General features: G+C 45.0%; 1 protein-coding gene across 6 annotated transcripts in view; it reads right to left on the reverse strand.

Annotated features, from left to right (window-relative positions):
• The window catches only part of PHIP (PHIP subunit of CUL4-Ring ligase complex), a 320,457-nt gene that overhangs the window by 139,661 nt on the left and 163,869 nt on the right, over window positions 1-16,927 (reverse strand). For all 6 annotated transcript variants that reach the window (XM_074990995.1, XM_074990994.1, XM_074990993.1 and 3 more), the window contains exons 19-20: window positions 16,425-16,608; window positions 5,669-5,792 (exon numbers count right to left, since the gene is read on the reverse strand). In XM_074990995.1, the coding sequence (XP_074847096.1) occupies window positions 5,669-5,792; window positions 16,425-16,608 (308 nt within the window). The remainder of the gene's footprint in view (window positions 1-5,668; window positions 5,793-16,424; window positions 16,609-16,927) is intronic.

The following is a 16,927-nucleotide window of genomic DNA, read 5'->3' on the forward strand; positions in this document are numbered from 1 at the left end:
ACTTAGGGCTTCTGGCTTTAGGAGGATCAGCAGTGCAGACAAGCCTGGTGACTCATAGGTACTCAGCGCAGCATGGTTAGGTACAGATGATGTGGACGGTGTCAGAGATTGCTTCTTTTGTGGGGCTCCCACTGTCGAAAAACTGGTAGGTCTCTTATTCACTCTTTTTCTAGGAGGTAGATCCTTCCCATGTCAAGTTGGTAAGAGAGGTGTATCAGGAGCCAACAGAGGCAACCAGTGACTGAGAGGAGTTTGTGGTCCTGGATTGGAGGCTGGAAGGAGAAATTTCTCCACAAGAATTAATTTAAGCTTAAGGTCAAGCTGGCACAGTCCTTAAGGTTGTGGTAATGGGAGTACTTCTGAGGTATGAGAGTTTTGCCCCAAGCAGTGGACACAAATGGAACTGCCCATCAGAAAGAGATACTTTGTTTAAAGCCCAGAGATCTAGGCACTCTCAAAAAATTGTTCCTGAAAAGAGTGAATGAAAATGTAAAATAAAGACTTTGACTGACTGACTGACTGAAACAGGGAGGGAATAAAGGAAAAAAGGATAGGAAACAAGTTTTAACTACTACTACATTATTCTACTAATCCAGCAGCTAAAAGTAAGCCCCATGCAGCCACTGGCTGGAGCTTGGACCTGGATGAAGGGAAGTTCAGAAAGAACTGAGGGGAAGTTTGGTCTTTCTGATTCCATAAAAAAATTATTCATTAATAGGTAAGAAGATATTTCTTCTAAGTGAAAATCCTTGTAATTCATCCTGAAATCAGCAGGTCAAGGTGGAGTCTTTCATTTGCATGCTTCATTAATAGTACTAAATATTTTCTTCAAATTAAATGCAGCTCCATTAGCCTTTCAGACGAATCATGTACATGCATTTCTACACATTACCAGATCAAAAGGAGGACAATATTTTCTAACTTTAATATAAAAATATCTATTTAATTTCCAGAAAAGCTTTATATTAGTTGTAGGCAAACATGTATTATAATGACCTTTTTATTAGACCAAATTTAAAGCTAAAATAAAAATACATATTAAGATTTGATGCTTTGATTCTGATAAGGAGTTAACAATGGAACTCTTTGGGACTGACTAAATGGAGAAATTGACCATTTTATCTGCTATAGCTATGGCTGGAATAATTTCACTATGAACATACTATTCTTTAATAATGTACTTTACTTTGGTAGTAATTTCTCTATATACACAAGCCCTGTGACTAACTGTATTGAGACTCAACTGATTCCTACAATACATGTCATTCCTCATAGAAATTTTATTAATGTTTCATGTTGAAATATTTATTCTGTAACCCAAATCTGTTAATACAAACCTACCCGATCTCCTCTTTCATATCCTCTGACATATGTATTGAAAAACAAAGCATTTTAAAAATATTATCCCCCTTCTCATTATTACTTCTGTTTTTAATGCATTCTTATGATCCAAAGGTGCATTTCAGAGAAGAGAACAAAGTAAAGCATTTTTATCTATATAGTAGTCCCTCAAGTTATGCAAGGGTTGTGTTCCCATGTACCCCCGCATAACTAAAAATTTTGCATAAGTCGGTGGGGGGCGGGGGCAGCCTTCTTCCCTGGCAGAACACATGTTCTGCAACCAGGGAAGCAGCAGTAGCACCTTGAGTCCTTTTGAAAGGTTAAGTCCTGGGCTGGGGTGGGAGGGCACCTGGGGAGGGTTAAGCCTGGCAGCAGGTTGAGGCCATGGGAGCAGGACGTGGGGGTTAAGCCTGGGGTAGGTTACAGCTGCAGGAGGGGACGGCGTTGGAGTTGTGCTGGAGCTGTGTGTGGCTGGGGGGGGCTTATAAGCTGTGGCCGAGGAGTGGGTGAGCTGGAGCTGAGTGTCGACGAGTGCATATGAGAGCGTGAGCCAAGGGGGTTGAACCAAGGCCTGGGGGAGTGGGATTCTGAGTTACACTTAATTCACGTTAATGACAGTTAAGTGCAACTTGAAATTGCACATTTTGAGGGATTACTGCACCCATTTTTGTACTTCTTTGTCAACTAGTTCTAAATATTTTTTCTCTATTTACATCTTCTTAAATATTCATAGTGTATAGAACAACTTATTTTGTTTGAAGTACTGCGTATTAACGCACATACTCTGGGACTATCAAGTGGTGAGTGTTTGGTTGAAAGGATTTATGACATTAAGTTCCTGTATCAGTCGTTTACTAGGTTTGTTGGAAGTTATAATTGTATGCAAATTCTCTTTCTCCTCATCGCCTTTGATAGGATGGTTAGCTTCTTAAATCACAGGGACAAGCGTTATAGTCTACCCCTATATGTACAATGCACCTAGGACAAAGGAACTCATCTTAAATAAGAATGAGTCTAAACACTACAGGTTGCACCTCTCCAATTGGGCACTCTCTCGTCCAACAACATCCATCATCAATCACTATCATTGTCTAAAGATAAAATTTCACTAAAATGTGCTGTGTTTTTTCCCAATGAAATAGATAAACACATGTTTTGCAGTGAAGACAGCCTTATTTCCCATCACAGAGGTGGATTTAGTGCTATTGGGACAAGGGAAAAAGCCAGTGTTGATGCTGACGGTTGGTTAAAAATTATTCACATTCACAATATTAATAGCTCATTGCTGAGAAGCTAATAAATTATATAAAATTTCTTTAAATTAAATATCAGTTATAACAGCCTATAAACAAACGTCAAATAATATCCAGGTATGCAGTTTTGTTACAGCCATAGGTGTCCCAGGATATTAGAGACAAGATATGTGAGGTAGGTTATATAATTGGGTCAACTGCTGCTGGTAAGATATCAGCTTTCAAGCTTACAAAGAGCTTGTTAGGCTTCTAAACAACAGCTCTATGTAAGCTTGAAAGCTTGTCTCAAACCCACAGAAGTCAACCAAATGAAAGTCACCCAACTTGTCTCTCTAAAGAAAGAATAGTAACAAGATTTCTGAAAATGCAGTCTGAAATTAATCTTTCTTCAGAAGCTTTTGTCTTACATCTAGAGCCCTACCAATTTCACAACCATGAAACGTGTCAGATTGTGAAATCAAGTCATATGTGTGCTTTTACCATAAAATAGAGAGACTTCATAGAGAGGACCCGTGTATCTCATATTGGGGCTCCTGACCCAAAAGGGAGTTGCAAGGGAGGAAGGGTCATTACAAGGTTATTTTATATGGGCCAACCTTACAGATGAGCTGCTTTTGGAATTAGGTGACCAAAGATCAGCAGCAGTTAGCCAGGTGCCCAGCTGTGAAAAGTGGCCTCCTGTCAGAAGCAGCACAGAAGTAAGGGAGGCAATACAATACCATGCTACCCTTACTTCTGCACTGCTGCCTTCAGAGGTGGGAAGCCAAAAAATAGTACCCCAGCTACACAGGAAGCACCACAGATATAAGGAAAACCAAACTATACATGGTATCTTTACTTCTATTCTGCTGGTGACAGTGGCTCTGCGTTCAGAACTGGGCTGCCAGTTAGCAGCTGCCGCTATCCAGCTGCTCAGTTCTGAAGACAGCAATGCCATCAGCAGAAGCACAGAAATAAGTGTAGCAGTACTGCTACCCCCACGTAACCTCTCCCCACAACTCCTTTTTGGATCAGAACCCCTGCAATTACAACACCATGTAATTTCATATTGAAATAGCTAAAAATCATGAGATTTATGATTTTAAAAATCCTGTGACCACAAAATTGACCAAAATGGACTAAATTTGGTGGGGCCCTAATTTTAACTCCCCTTAGACAAGATGATTTCAAAGCCCATCAACAATTATACCTACCCTTCACCATGTTTGTTACCAGCCTAGAATTTAGTAGGGTTAAGGACAGGTGTAGTTTGAAAGGAAGAGGGCCATGAAAAGGATACCAACTTTTTTTTCCAGTGAGATTGCATAAAACAATGTTGTACCCAATTTTTGAAGGATATACGTTAACTGTGAGAATGCTGACAGAGACCAGTCACTTGCCTGATATGAACTTCAGCAACACTGGGTTGATGCTGATGTACAGAAATCATCCTCAACCTCTGTGAGAATGTGCACCTAGCCAGCTCACTTCTGGAACTATTTCCCCATGACAAGGGGAAATATCCTTTAGACTGACATATCAATTTGCTCAGGTACTGAGATGAAAAAAGGATAGGTGCAAACCTGCAGCCCATTATAAGAGAGTGATGCAATAAAGAACAAAAGTCCTTGGGGATTGCACAATTGTAAGCACAAAGTAAATACAGGGTATGGATGATTCTGATTCAAGGCAATCTCTAACTGTGGAAACTGAGAAGAAGCTTCCCTTTTGAAAAGGTTTTTCCAAAATTGCCTACTGTGGAGTTCTTGCTTCTTCCTTTGACCACTGAAGACACAGAACAGTGGACTAGATAGGCTACTGGGTCTGCTCTGGAATGACAGTTCCCGTGTTCCAAGGCTATTTTGGATTACTATAGCCTGAACACACTTCTGACAATGACATGATGTGAACTGTGCTCTTTGAGTTGCTACTTAGCACTCAAATAACAGAAGGGCGCTGAGTGTTATGACAGCCAAGTAAATTAAATAAAGCCTATTGAAGGGGAACAAAAAATTACCCGACTAGTAAGGAAAGACAGTCTACAAAAACTCTGCTTTTGTAAGTACATCCCACTGTTACCCAAGTGGAAAACAACATAATGCACTCAAAATTACCGATATTCCCTCTTTGGAATTCTGATAAACCAGCCATGAGCCTTTTCTAGCTCTAACTGCCTCCACATCCATAAGAGATAGACTTTTGGGCTGTCATAATTATATTATTTCTCCAGCCAAAATGTTCCGTGTTAGATAAGACCAAAAAATGTGAAGAGTCACCCAGACCCTTCCAGCTCTCTATTTCACAAATATATATTTTGGAAAGGCACGAGGGCCCAATGATAGCATGTCCCCAGGAGGCATGTCTCTGAGAGCACTACCCCACCACCACTTCCCACAATCCTTCCGTTACTCTCGTCCATTCTGAAAGAATGTTTTAATATTGCCAAATGCATCACACCTATAGTTTAAAAAAATCCTTCAAAGAACTGCTCATGATAGGAAGTACCATTATGAGAAAATATTTTGTCACATTTAGTGTCCCTATTTATATAGGGAATGTGGTTGGAGGTAGTAATGTTAATATTGGTATAACCTTTGAACAAATCCTTCCATGAAAACCTAGTATATGTTAGACAAAATTTTCCTCCATTTGTGCAATGTAAGTAATACGCATTCTTATTCATTTTGACAGCCTCAAACAACAAAACATGCCCTCATGACCAAAATGCATTACTATAGTAATTTTCACTTGACAGGACTTCCAGAAACACAACTTGCTGCTTGTTTACAATTGAATTAGATTTTCGTTTTAAGTACCTAAACTCTTTATTTCCTGGTTTTCACATCTCTGAATTTTGCTGATGTAGGCATTCTGAAAAGGCATAAGCTATCACTAAGCAATCCATTCTCCATGTTAAGGTTATTTGCCGTTTAAAAATATAATAAGAATAGACAGTACCCAATAGCTCTAAAACAAACATAATATACCCCATTTCCCTGTCTTAAACTGCTGTGATAAGATGAGACACCTTTGCGCATTCCATTTACCAACTGTTTTAAGGTAATTTCAGTAATAAAATATGGAAGACTATTTACCTTAGAGAAAGAAGGTATTTTGTTCTCTCTTGGAACATGACTTGTAATGTGCTTCCTTTTCTCTTCTGATCTATAAATCTTTATTTCTTCTTCTCCCTTTGCTGTTCTCCATTCTTCTTGTCGACTGGGAAAATCAATTAAGAAATATTAACTTCAGAGTTTTGAGGATTAGGACAAAGTCCTGTAGTCATAAACCCCCTTTTATTTATTTTTTTAAAGTTCCTCTATGTGAAATAGCATAGAATGTTTTATCACATTTTGTGTAAACAATGGTCCAAGATATGCTATGCAGAGAGAACCAGTTCCACAGCATGATCACTTTCATGCTGAGGGAGAAAATAGTGGATGCCCCAGTGTTTATGTCGTACATTTCAGAAATACTGTCTCTCAGCACCTGTGCTACTGAGTGTGACAGGATTAGAACTAATGCCACAGATGTCAGTAGTCTGACCGCTGTAAGTCCTACAATCTTTCTGTGTAAATTGATTTCTTTCAAGGACCAAGTCTCTTTGCAGATGGTCTGGGGGTACCCAACCCAAGCCAGATATTTGTTACTAGTGCTCTATACATTAGGCTCACAAACACCATGTCCTTCTGAATGTTGAGATGCAACTTCCAGCTCAATGTTATGAGTACAAGGGATGGAACTATCTTGCTCATCTTATGCTTTGTAAGAGAATGGACTGATCTGAACAAGAACTTTCCTCAGCTGAAGTTTACCACACAGAATCACAAATGTACATGTGGACATATCTCCTAACAACATAAGGAAGCTGGGCCCTTGTTATGGTGAAATCCATCTTGATGCCTGTGTATTATTATCTGGGATGAGGTAGGGAGTGAAAGAGATCATTTCTTGTAGTTCACCAGGAGGGCCCACTGGGCAAACAGGACGATGACTTCCTGCTGTGATCTGTCACTAATCAGCCACCTATCAAAGATATGAACAGATGAGAATATCCTTTGTTAAAACGGCACATCAGACGTCAGCTCTCCCAAGGCTTTAAGCCTCAACAGAGCACTGAAAAATTTATTCCTGGAAACCAGTCTTTCACCGGTGTGTTAGTATGGTTAAAAAGGGTACTGAACTTATAAAAAAAAAAAAAGCGTTCAGACTTCATGAAATGCCTGTAAATTGCTGCATGCAGTTATCCCGCTTAGAATATCTTTATCACATCCATAAGGTAAATATTTAAGTTTTTGCTTTGTAACTGTAAACATGTTTGCTCTGACACTGTGAGCACAATCAGCAGGATTGTCCTCTAACCATTAACAAAGTCTATCAAAACTAAATGTGCCACTGTCGGACAGCTCAATACAGATATTTTGTTAACGGTTCCTTCACCACCAGTGAAGCAGCTATGTACAAAAGTGCTCAACCCATCAGCCTGAACTTGGGAAAACAGTTGACAAATTTTTTTCACCTTTATTCTCTTGTTTGGACTGCCAAGAAACAGATGCCCACGGTCGCCTTAAAAGGCATACAGAAAGAGAAGTTACTCACCGTAGTAACGGTGGTTCTTCGAGATGTGTCCCCGTGGGTGCTCCATGTTAAGTGTCAGGCTCGCCCCGGCGCCACAGGTCAGATCTTCCAAGCAGTTTCTGCTGGACCGCGCATGCACCGGTGCGCGCCGCTCCCTTCCGCGCTCCTGGCCATGTGCGCGATCCGGTCCCCGCCAGTTAGTTGACCAACCGCCTCGGATGCTCCTGCAAAACACTAAACAGGGATCCGAAGCGGGGAGGATGGGCGGGTGGTGGAGTACCCACGGGGACACATCTCGAAGAACCACCGTTACTACGGTGAGTAACTTCTCTTTCTTCTTCAAGTATCCCCATGGGTGATCCACATTAGGTGACTACCCAGCAGTAACCCAAGATAGGAGGTGGGTAATCGGATCATGTGCAGCTTGTCCCCGAGAGGACCGCTGTCGAGAGCTGGGTACCCTCTTGGAATACCCTGTGAAGGGCGTAGTGCTTGGCGAAGGTGTCATAGGACGACCAGGTCGCCGCTCTGCAAATATCTTTTCGCACAACGCCCTTGAAAAAGACTGTTGATGCCGCCACCGCCCTAGTGGAGTGAGCCCTGGGAGTGGCCAGTAAAGGAGTCTCTTTGAGTTCGTAGCACATTTTTATGCTAGATACGATGTGCTTCGAGATTCTCTGCAAAGAGAGACCTTCTCCTTTTGATTTGGGAGCGACAGAGAATAGGAGTCTATCTGTTTTCCGGAAGGACTTGGTCCTGTCTATATAGAAAGCTAGCGCCCTCCTCACGTCCAGGAGGTGTAGGCGTGCCTCTTTGTTAGAGTTATGAGGCTTTCGATAAAACGAGGGTAAAACAATAGGTTCGTTAATATGAAACTCTGAAGAAACTTTAGGAACAAAGGCCGGATGCAGCCGTATGGTTACCGCCTCCTTGGAAAATACTGTGCAGGATGGCGTTGCCATAACTGCAGCAAGCTCGCTCACACTGTCAGCTGACGTGATTGCAAGAAGGAAGGTCGTCTTTATTGTAAGGAGGCGGAGGGAAACCATGGCTAAAGGCTCAAACGGTGGTCCCGTTAGCGCACTAAGCACCAGGTCCAAGTTCCACGAAGGTGGAAGTGGTTTCCGAGGGGGGTATAGGTTTACCCTTTGAGGAACCTGGTAACCATGGGATGGGTGAACACCGTGTGCCCTTCCTCTTCGTGTCTGAACGCCGAAATGGCGGAAAGGTAGACCTTTAACAAGGATAGTGAGAGTCCTCCTCCTCTCTTGAGGTCCAGTAAATACTCTAATATTACAGGTATAGGCACAGAAAGGGGGGCTAACTGTTTGGTAGAAGACCATGCCATGAAGTGAGTCCACTTCTGCTTGTAGTCCTGCTACTTTCTAGGACTTGTTGCACTTCCTCCGTACATGTGCTCTCTAGGGAGCTGAGCCATGGATTAACCACGCTTGTAGTCGCAGGCCTTGGGGGTGCGGATGCACTATGGACCCCTGGGCTTGCGTGAGGAGATCCGGCGCCACCAGGAGGGGCATCGGTGGACGGTCCAACATGCGCAGGAGTAGGGGGGAACCATTGCTGTCGATCCCACGTTGGGACTATTAGGATCATTCGGGCTCCTTCTCTCCTGGCTTTCTGCAAGACTTTGTGGATCAGCACTGTGGGAGGAAAAGTGTAAAGCAGGGGGCCCCTCCAGGAGATCGCGAATGCGTCCCCCAGGGACCCCCGTCCCAGTCCTGCCCTGGAGCAGTATCGTGGGCACTTCTTGTTGTGTTGAGTGGCAAACAGGTCTATCTGGAGAAAACCCCATGTGTGAAAAATCGGTCGTAGCAGATCGGGACGGATCTGCCACTCGTGCGTGAGTGCGAAACGCCTGCTCAGCTGGTCTGCCTTCACATTGTGAGCGCCTTGTAAGTACGAGGCTTTCAAGGTTATACTGTTGGCGATGCACCAGTTCCACAACCGGACTGCTTCCGCACATAAGGCACGGGACTGAGCTTCTCCTTGCCGATTTATATAAAACATGGTGGAGGTATTGTCTGTACTGATCCTGACTACTTTGCCTCGTATATGGTCTCGAAAGTGTCTGCAGGCGTTGAACACCGCTCTGAGCTCCAGTATATTTATGTGCAGTGATTGTTCCGTGGAGGACCACAGTCTTTGCGTCACCTTTTCGCCCATGTGTGCTCCCCACCCTATGTGGGAGGCGTCGGTAGTAAGAAAAACCGATACTTGTGGTTGGTGGAAGGGTACCCCTGTTAGCATGTTCTAGGGGTTTAGCCACCATTGCAGGGATTTGCGCACCTCTGTCGTGGGTGAAACCACCCTGTGAACGGTGTGTGCTGCCGGTTTGTATACGCTCACCAGCCAGTGCTGCATGCTGCGCATGTGTAACCTGGCGTTCTGTACTACGAACGTTGCTGCTGCCATGTGGCCCAGCAGCTGTAAGCACGTCAGAACCGGCACCATAGGGCTGAAGGTGATGACTTGCACGAGGGAGCCGATGGCCCGAAAGCATGTCTCTGGTAGACACACTCTCGCTGTAATAGAATTTATGCATACCCCTATGAACTCTATGTCCTGTGTGGGGTCTATCTTGATTTTGCCAGATTGATAACCAGGCCTAGCGAAAAGAACGTGCCTGCTGTGACGCGTATCATGCGTAGTACCTCTTCCTTCGAGGCCCCTTTGAGTAGGCAGTCGTCCAGATACGGGAATATAAATACCCCGTCTGTGCAGGAAGGCTGACACCACTGCCAAGGTCTTGGTGAAGACTCTGGGGGCCGAGGAGAGGCCGAACGGTAGGACCTTGTATTGAAAATGTTCTTTGCCCACCATGAACCGGAGGAATCGTCGGTGAGCCGGATAGACAGTTATGTAAAAACACGCGTCTTGTAAGTCGAGGGCTGCGAACCAATCTCCATCATCCAGTGCCGTAAGGATGGAGGCGACTGTGGTCATCCGAAAGCGTTGCTTGCGCAGGTACTGCTTGAGGCCTCGAAGATCTAAGATGGGCCTCCAGCCTCCTGTCTTTTTCTCTGTGAGGAAGTATCTGGAGTAGAACCCTTTCCCTTGCCGTCACTCCAGCACTCTTTCCACTGCCCCTAAGATGGTCTACCTCCTGCTTGAGTCTCACTTCGTGGGAGGCATCCTGCAAGTGGGGCCTGGGTGGAGGTCGTGGCGGTGGGAGGGACTGGAAGGGGATGGTGTACCCCGTGGCTATGATCTCCAGCACCCATTTGTCTGGGGGGATCCTTTGCCACTGGTCGTAGAATGGTCGGAGGCGATGGTGGAATAACAGCTTCGGATGACATTGTGCGATGGTAGTGATGGCACAGCCCTGGATCTGTGTGTCAAACTTGTGGCCTTTGGCCCTGTCCCGAGGACGCACGGCTCTGTTGGGAACGTCGCCTGGGAGTTCTATTTTGTTGATGCTGTTGGTGTCACCCTTGCTCGTAACCCCTGTGGTACTGGGGACGCTGTGGCTGATACTGGTACCATCTTTGCTGAGGGTAGTACTTTTTCTTTCTGTATGGAGGGATGTAGATCCCTAACGTCCTAAGAGTGGCTCTTGAGTCTTTACAGGAATGAAGGACCGAGTCAGTTGATTCAGCAAACAGGTTCTGTGTGTTGAAGGGGAGATCGACGCTCTTCGCCTGCAGATCCCTCGGTATACCCAATGTTTGGAGCCAGGACTCCCTTCGCATTACCACTGCCGTAGCTGTTGAGCGTGCTGCTGTGTCCACAACATCCAGGGAGATCTGAACTCCCGTCCTCGAGGCTGCGTAGCCTTCTTGCACGATAGCCTTGAGCACCGGCTTCTTGTCCTCTGGAAGCGAGTCCATGAGGGAGGTTAAGCTAGAGTAGTCGTCGAAATTGTGGTTCGCTAGATGCACTGCGTAATTCACCATTCTCAACAGTAGGGTGGAGGAGGAGTAGACCTTTCTGCCCAACAGCTCTAGTTTCTTGGCATCTTTGTCCGTTCCCCCTGTTTTGAACTGAGACGTTTTTGATCTCTGTTAAGACCATTCTACCACCAGAGAATTTGGTTGCGGGTGGCTGAATAGGAACTCCATGCCCTTCGCCGGCACGAAGTATTTCTTGTCCGCTCTCTTGTGGACAGGCGGAATAGTCGCAGGAGTATGCCATATCGTAGTGGCAGACTCCAAGATTGCTTTGTCAAGCGGTATGGCTATTCTAGAGGAGACCGGAGGTCTCAGATTTTTAAGGAGCTTATGGAGCTTCTCTTGCACCTCTGCTGTCTGGATGCCTTGCGTGAAGGCCACCCTTTTAAACAGCTCTTGGAACTGTTTGAGATCGTCCGGAGGATGGACGTCCCCCGGGGCCGTAGCCTCATCCGGGGAGGACAGCAAGGAACCGCTAGGGTACGCCTCTCTGGACCCCTCTGGGTCATGTTGACGGTGCTACATCCGCTCGCTAGAAGCTTGAGAGGGAAAATCCCGGGGTTCCAGAACCAACTCCCCCTGAGATATGTGAGTCTCTGTCTCCGTTCGCGATTGCCCTTGGGGATACGGAACCGTCTGTGGGGATCTGTCCCTGGTAGTATGCCTATGGTGTCTATGCCCCGCATGATAGGGGCGACCATGGCAACACGGGCACTGCTCCTGGGATGGTGACCTGGACCACTCCCTTCGTGCATACCCCCTACGTCTGGGGGAGAGAGATCTTCTGGAGACATGGGACGCTGGAGAGACCGATTTGTGATAGTACTCAAGGGGCTCGAAGCCCAAGAAGGGCGAAGGTGGTCCAAGCCATGGGGAGGCTGGCTGTAGAAATGGAGATGGGGGCTCCGGATAGGCTAGGGGTGACCCCTGCCTTCTCACTGGAGTCTGCAGCACGAGCGGAGGGCTCAGAGAAAGCAGCTCTGCAGCCCTGTATGGAGAGGGACTGCGGTGCTGTGTTTTCTGTGCTGCCTTTCCCCTCCCCTGTGGGGCTGGCTCCACCCCCTGACGCGTCGGGGATCTCGGCCCCGTAGTCTGCACCGCACTCGGCACGCTCCTCGGCGGTGCCGCGCGGGCGGTCTCCCCCGGTGCCTGCAGGCTGCATGCCTGTGCGCTCTGCGCCGCCGGTTCCCCGGGGGTCGGTGCCGCTGTTTGCGTAGCTGCCGGTTCTGGCGCTTGCTTGGCCGCCGCCCTGCCCGCGGTGTGGGGCGGCTGTATGATCATCGGAGGCTGAACCTCCGCCACGTGTGTCTCCACGCCGCCGCCGATCAGCTGTAGCTGCGGCTGGGGGCTGTGCGCTCCACCCGTCCCGCTCACTGTTGCTGCCGGCAGGGATCGGGTTGGGGAGATTTTCCTCCGTTTTTGCGCTGATGGGGTTAGGGACGCGGCTTTCCTTTTATGGGCCCCGGAGGGTCCCTCCTGCTGCGGCCGCTCCAGCACGTCTGGCTGGAGGGCCTTGTCGAACAGCAGCATTTTCAGCCGCATTTCCCTGTCCTTCCTTGCTCTGGCTGTTAACTTGGCGCAGAAGGAACATTTCTGAGTGACATGGGATTCCCCCAAGCACCTTATACACTGACTGTGCCCATCAGACGCTGGCATCGCCTCGTGGCACGACTCACTTCTTGAATCCTGAAGAGGACATTGTGGTGAGTCTGAGTTGTTAATAGGGTACTTAGCACCTTCTCTGTGCTTGTTCCCCTCTCGGATAAAGCCTGCCGCAGTAGGAGGGCTGATGGCCCTAGGCTCCTGGCCTCCGGTGCTCCACTTGTTACTAGGATTGGAAGCTTTGAATTCCTTCCCTTTCTTTGTTTTTTTGTTTTTTGAAAACAACAACCGACTAACTTAATCTAAGACTGAAGAAACTTTAAAACAATTAAAAACATTAAATACGCTAACTCTGGCCGTAGCCTGAGCGGATTTCATCTGCAGCCGATGGCGGTTAAAGAGGAACTGGCGGGGACCAGATCACGCACGTGGCCAGGAGCGCGCAAGGGAGCGGCGCGCACCGGCGCATGCATGATCCGGCAGAAACTGCTTGGAAGATCCAACCTGCGGCGCCGGGGCGAGCCCGACACCTAATGTGGAGCACCCACGGGGACACTTGAAGAAGAACTGGAAGATTATGACACATCTATCACCTTTTAGAACCACAAATTATAACTCATGTGTACATGAGGTGTGATCTTTGATGTATAGCAACCAAACAACACTATATCTACGCCACAAAATTAAGCTGACTTAATTTACATTGACATAAAGCCACTGCAATTACAACATTTGTGTGTATCTATACTTTCCTCCTTGTGCTAGAGGCATGCATCTTCATTAGGAGCATTTGTGTTGATTGTACTATTATAGTGTGGGACATTGATGGATAGCTCCTGAAGCCAATTAACAGCAGATGTAAACTGTGACATCTACATCAACATTGCACCAACCTAACCATATTGACTTTGACTCTATGCTGCTCATGAAAGTGGAGTTTTAAGTTGATATAGGTGGACAGCTATATGGACTGGGACGAAACTGAAGTGTTGATAATTCCATAATTAAGTCAACATTAAATGCCTGCCATTGACCTAGATGTGCAGTGTAGATCAGACCTAAGGCCATTCTGCCTGGGTGGCAAGACAGACCTGAATGACCAAGGAAATGGACTGTGACTCTCTGGTAAGAATGTTACAGTGCTTCTGGACCTCACATTTGTTACTGGGTTTGCCTTTTTCTCAATGTATGTGCTGTTTACCCATCCATTTGATAGCACTGTCATCAGCTAGGTGGTGAGCCAGTAGCCCACCACTCAAGAAAGTCAGTGATGAAATTCAGCAAATATCTGTCACGTGCCACACAAGTAGCAGGTTGGTGAAATCTAATTGTAGAACTTGCCACCAGACTGGTTTCTCTGCCCTGAAGTTGGCACACTCAACTGTGAGCCACTCAAGACAGTATGGTACATTCTTCCTTAGATACACCGTTTTGACTATTAGGTATTTCATGGATATTCAATGTCATGGAGAATCTGAAGGGCAGTACACTACCAACTGTGATTTAGCCCCACTGTGAATCACAAGACATTCCTATGTGCTGGGTGGATGGCAATGTGGAAGTGCCTGTTTTGTAAATTAAGAGCTAACCCATCAGTCCTATGCTTGAAGAGATGGAATAACAGAGGTATAGCTAACAATCCTGACTCTTGAAGCAGCACAGGTATTTGTTTAGTCTCCTCAAGTCTTGATAAAGTGAAGACCCTCTTTCTTCAAATGCAGAAATATCAGGAATAGAAACCTCTTCCCCTGTACTCCCATGAAACCACTACTACAGTTCCTAGACAAATAACAAGGCCACTTCTGATTGCAAAAGTCTTTCATGAGAAGAACCCTTTAACAATGGCAGAATGGCCTTAGGTCTGATCTACACTGCAGATCTAGGTCTGAAAATATGAGAAGCTGGTCAAACAGTCCAGGTTCCATATCACAGCCACAGCCAGAAAAAGGAAACAGCAGAAGGGTTGGGGCCATTGTACCAGTTATGCCCTCATTTGGAAGCATGATATAGTGCAGGGTGCATGAATAAGTACACGAGACACAAACATTCAAAGCTTGAACATGAGGGGTATGCATAACCACAAAGAGATCCACACTGATATCTACTGAAAGAACATTAATTTCACTCTGATTCTAGTGAAAATCAGTGATGCTTGTGTGGATATGACCATAGGATTTCACATATTTGTGAAATTATATATAGTAGAATGTCCTTATAGTTATCAGAAAGGCAAAAATGCCAAGTATATCTGTTTCTGATGGGGGTTTCACCATTCACAGAAATAAAATTACTACACATTTTAAACCCCCCCGCCCCTTGGCAGAGGTGGATTCGACAGTCTGTAAACCATGAAAGGTACCATTTGGAAAATCGTAATTTATTGATCATTACTAGTCTGGTAAAATGTATGTGCAACAATGTATGCAAAGCTATAAGATTCTACCCTGTGTTACTAAAAAATACTCCAAATCTAAGGAAGAAGCCACAAACCAGTTATTCAGAGACAAAGCAAACTGATGCTTCAGCCAGGTTTCAATACAATCAAATGGACTACCACCTAATCTAGTGGCCATTCTTTGGGAAGAAAAAGTGTAAGAATGAGAAATTCACATCTTGACAAAGAAATAGTTAGAGGTTCTCATTTTGACACTTCGTCTCTTGAATCCCAGCTGGAGATGATTCTCAAAAAGAGGTAAGAAGTGTAGGAATGGAGAACAAATGCCCAATTTCTCTCTTTCTCCCTACCCACAGCAGCCACCACACCTCAGGAGCAAAGAAACAGCGTAGGACTGAGACAGACATGCTGTCTGAAAAGAATTCAACCAGTGAGACTTTTGCTTTCAATTCACTCTGTTAATTAAGTCAGGTATTAGTTTGTTTTTTTCCTCTGTAATCAGTTCTTACTTTTATGCTTCACTCCTTTTAATCACAATCTATCTTTCTGTAACAAATAAATTCAATTTATTGTTTTACCTAAATCAGTTGGTTTGGATTTTCTGTGTTTGGGAAATTTTATTAGGGTTAACAGGATATGTGCATATAATTTACTATAATGATGGACTTTATGAGAGCTTGTATTCTCCAGGAAAGAGACAGGAAGTACACAATACACATCTCTGGTGGAAAGTCTGGGACTGTGATTTGCTGGTGTTGCTCTTCAATTAAACTTTGATTCAAGAGTGGCTGGACACAGCACTCATGCAGTACAGCTGGGAGTAATTTAGATGCAGAAGGCTGTGGGCGAGCAGACCAGGAGTAGCTGCTCTTACAGAGAATCAATATAAACAGTGCCACAGGCTGTAGAAATGAGAGGGGACACAGCTGTTCAACAATGCAGCTAGAGATTTGGACAATGTCACAGTGTAACACTGAATTAATTTCAGGAAAATTAAGGATTGGGTAAGTGTCCCAGTGCACCAAAAACGGGTCAAGATACAAAAATAAGGTGCCACAACCAAATATATGATTGCTCCCAGTAACCAGACAATACTGTTGTAGTGTTGCATTTCAGACCCCTTGACACAGTACAACAACCCAATCCTCCATTTGCTAAACTATGACCAAGTCAGCTCCTACCTAAATGCCATTTCTTCCAAAAGATGCAAAAATATCAAGTTGATGTTTTAAAGTACAATTTATAAAAATTATACATCCATCAAGACATACACTTACCCAAACTGAGTTACTTTACGTCAACTAGATTAAAACTCGAAAGTAACAATGACCAGAAATATTCAATTAATTTTCAGGGGAGAAGATGTCTTACCTCGCTACTCCTGATGACAGCTCTGGTACCACAACCCTTCGACTCCAGGCCACAAGATCCCGCTCAGTGGCTATTTCACTTCGTGGTGCATTACTATGCATTTGCCGCACACCCTCTATTTGTCCACTGCGCCTTAATCCTATATTTGGTGGTGAATGTACTTCTGAGGTAGAACTTACAGAGCCTAAGAAATTAAAACAGTAATTGTAGCCATCTAAATTCTAAGGGAAGGTTTGCAAAAAAAAGAGCAAGAATAGCAATTTCAGAATGTACTTCTTTTAATTTATTGCTTCAGAACAAAATTAGAGCATTAATGGAAAATGTTTACATTCAGCTGTATGTCCACAGTATGCAGAAGCACATTTCTCCAGCACAAGACTGCAGTGTTCATAGGCAACAACCATTAAAACTGTAAAGATCTGAATAACGTAAGACAAGCTGATAAAACATTACTGTAATTTCTGTCAAGCGACACAGTATATATTAACTGTTGGTCTTTAAAA

This window comes from Carettochelys insculpta, chromosome 3 (genome assembly GCF_033958435.1).
Source record: "Carettochelys insculpta isolate YL-2023 chromosome 3, ASM3395843v1, whole genome shotgun sequence".
In the NCBI taxonomy this organism is placed as follows: Eukaryota; Metazoa; Chordata; order Testudines; family Carettochelyidae; genus Carettochelys; species Carettochelys insculpta.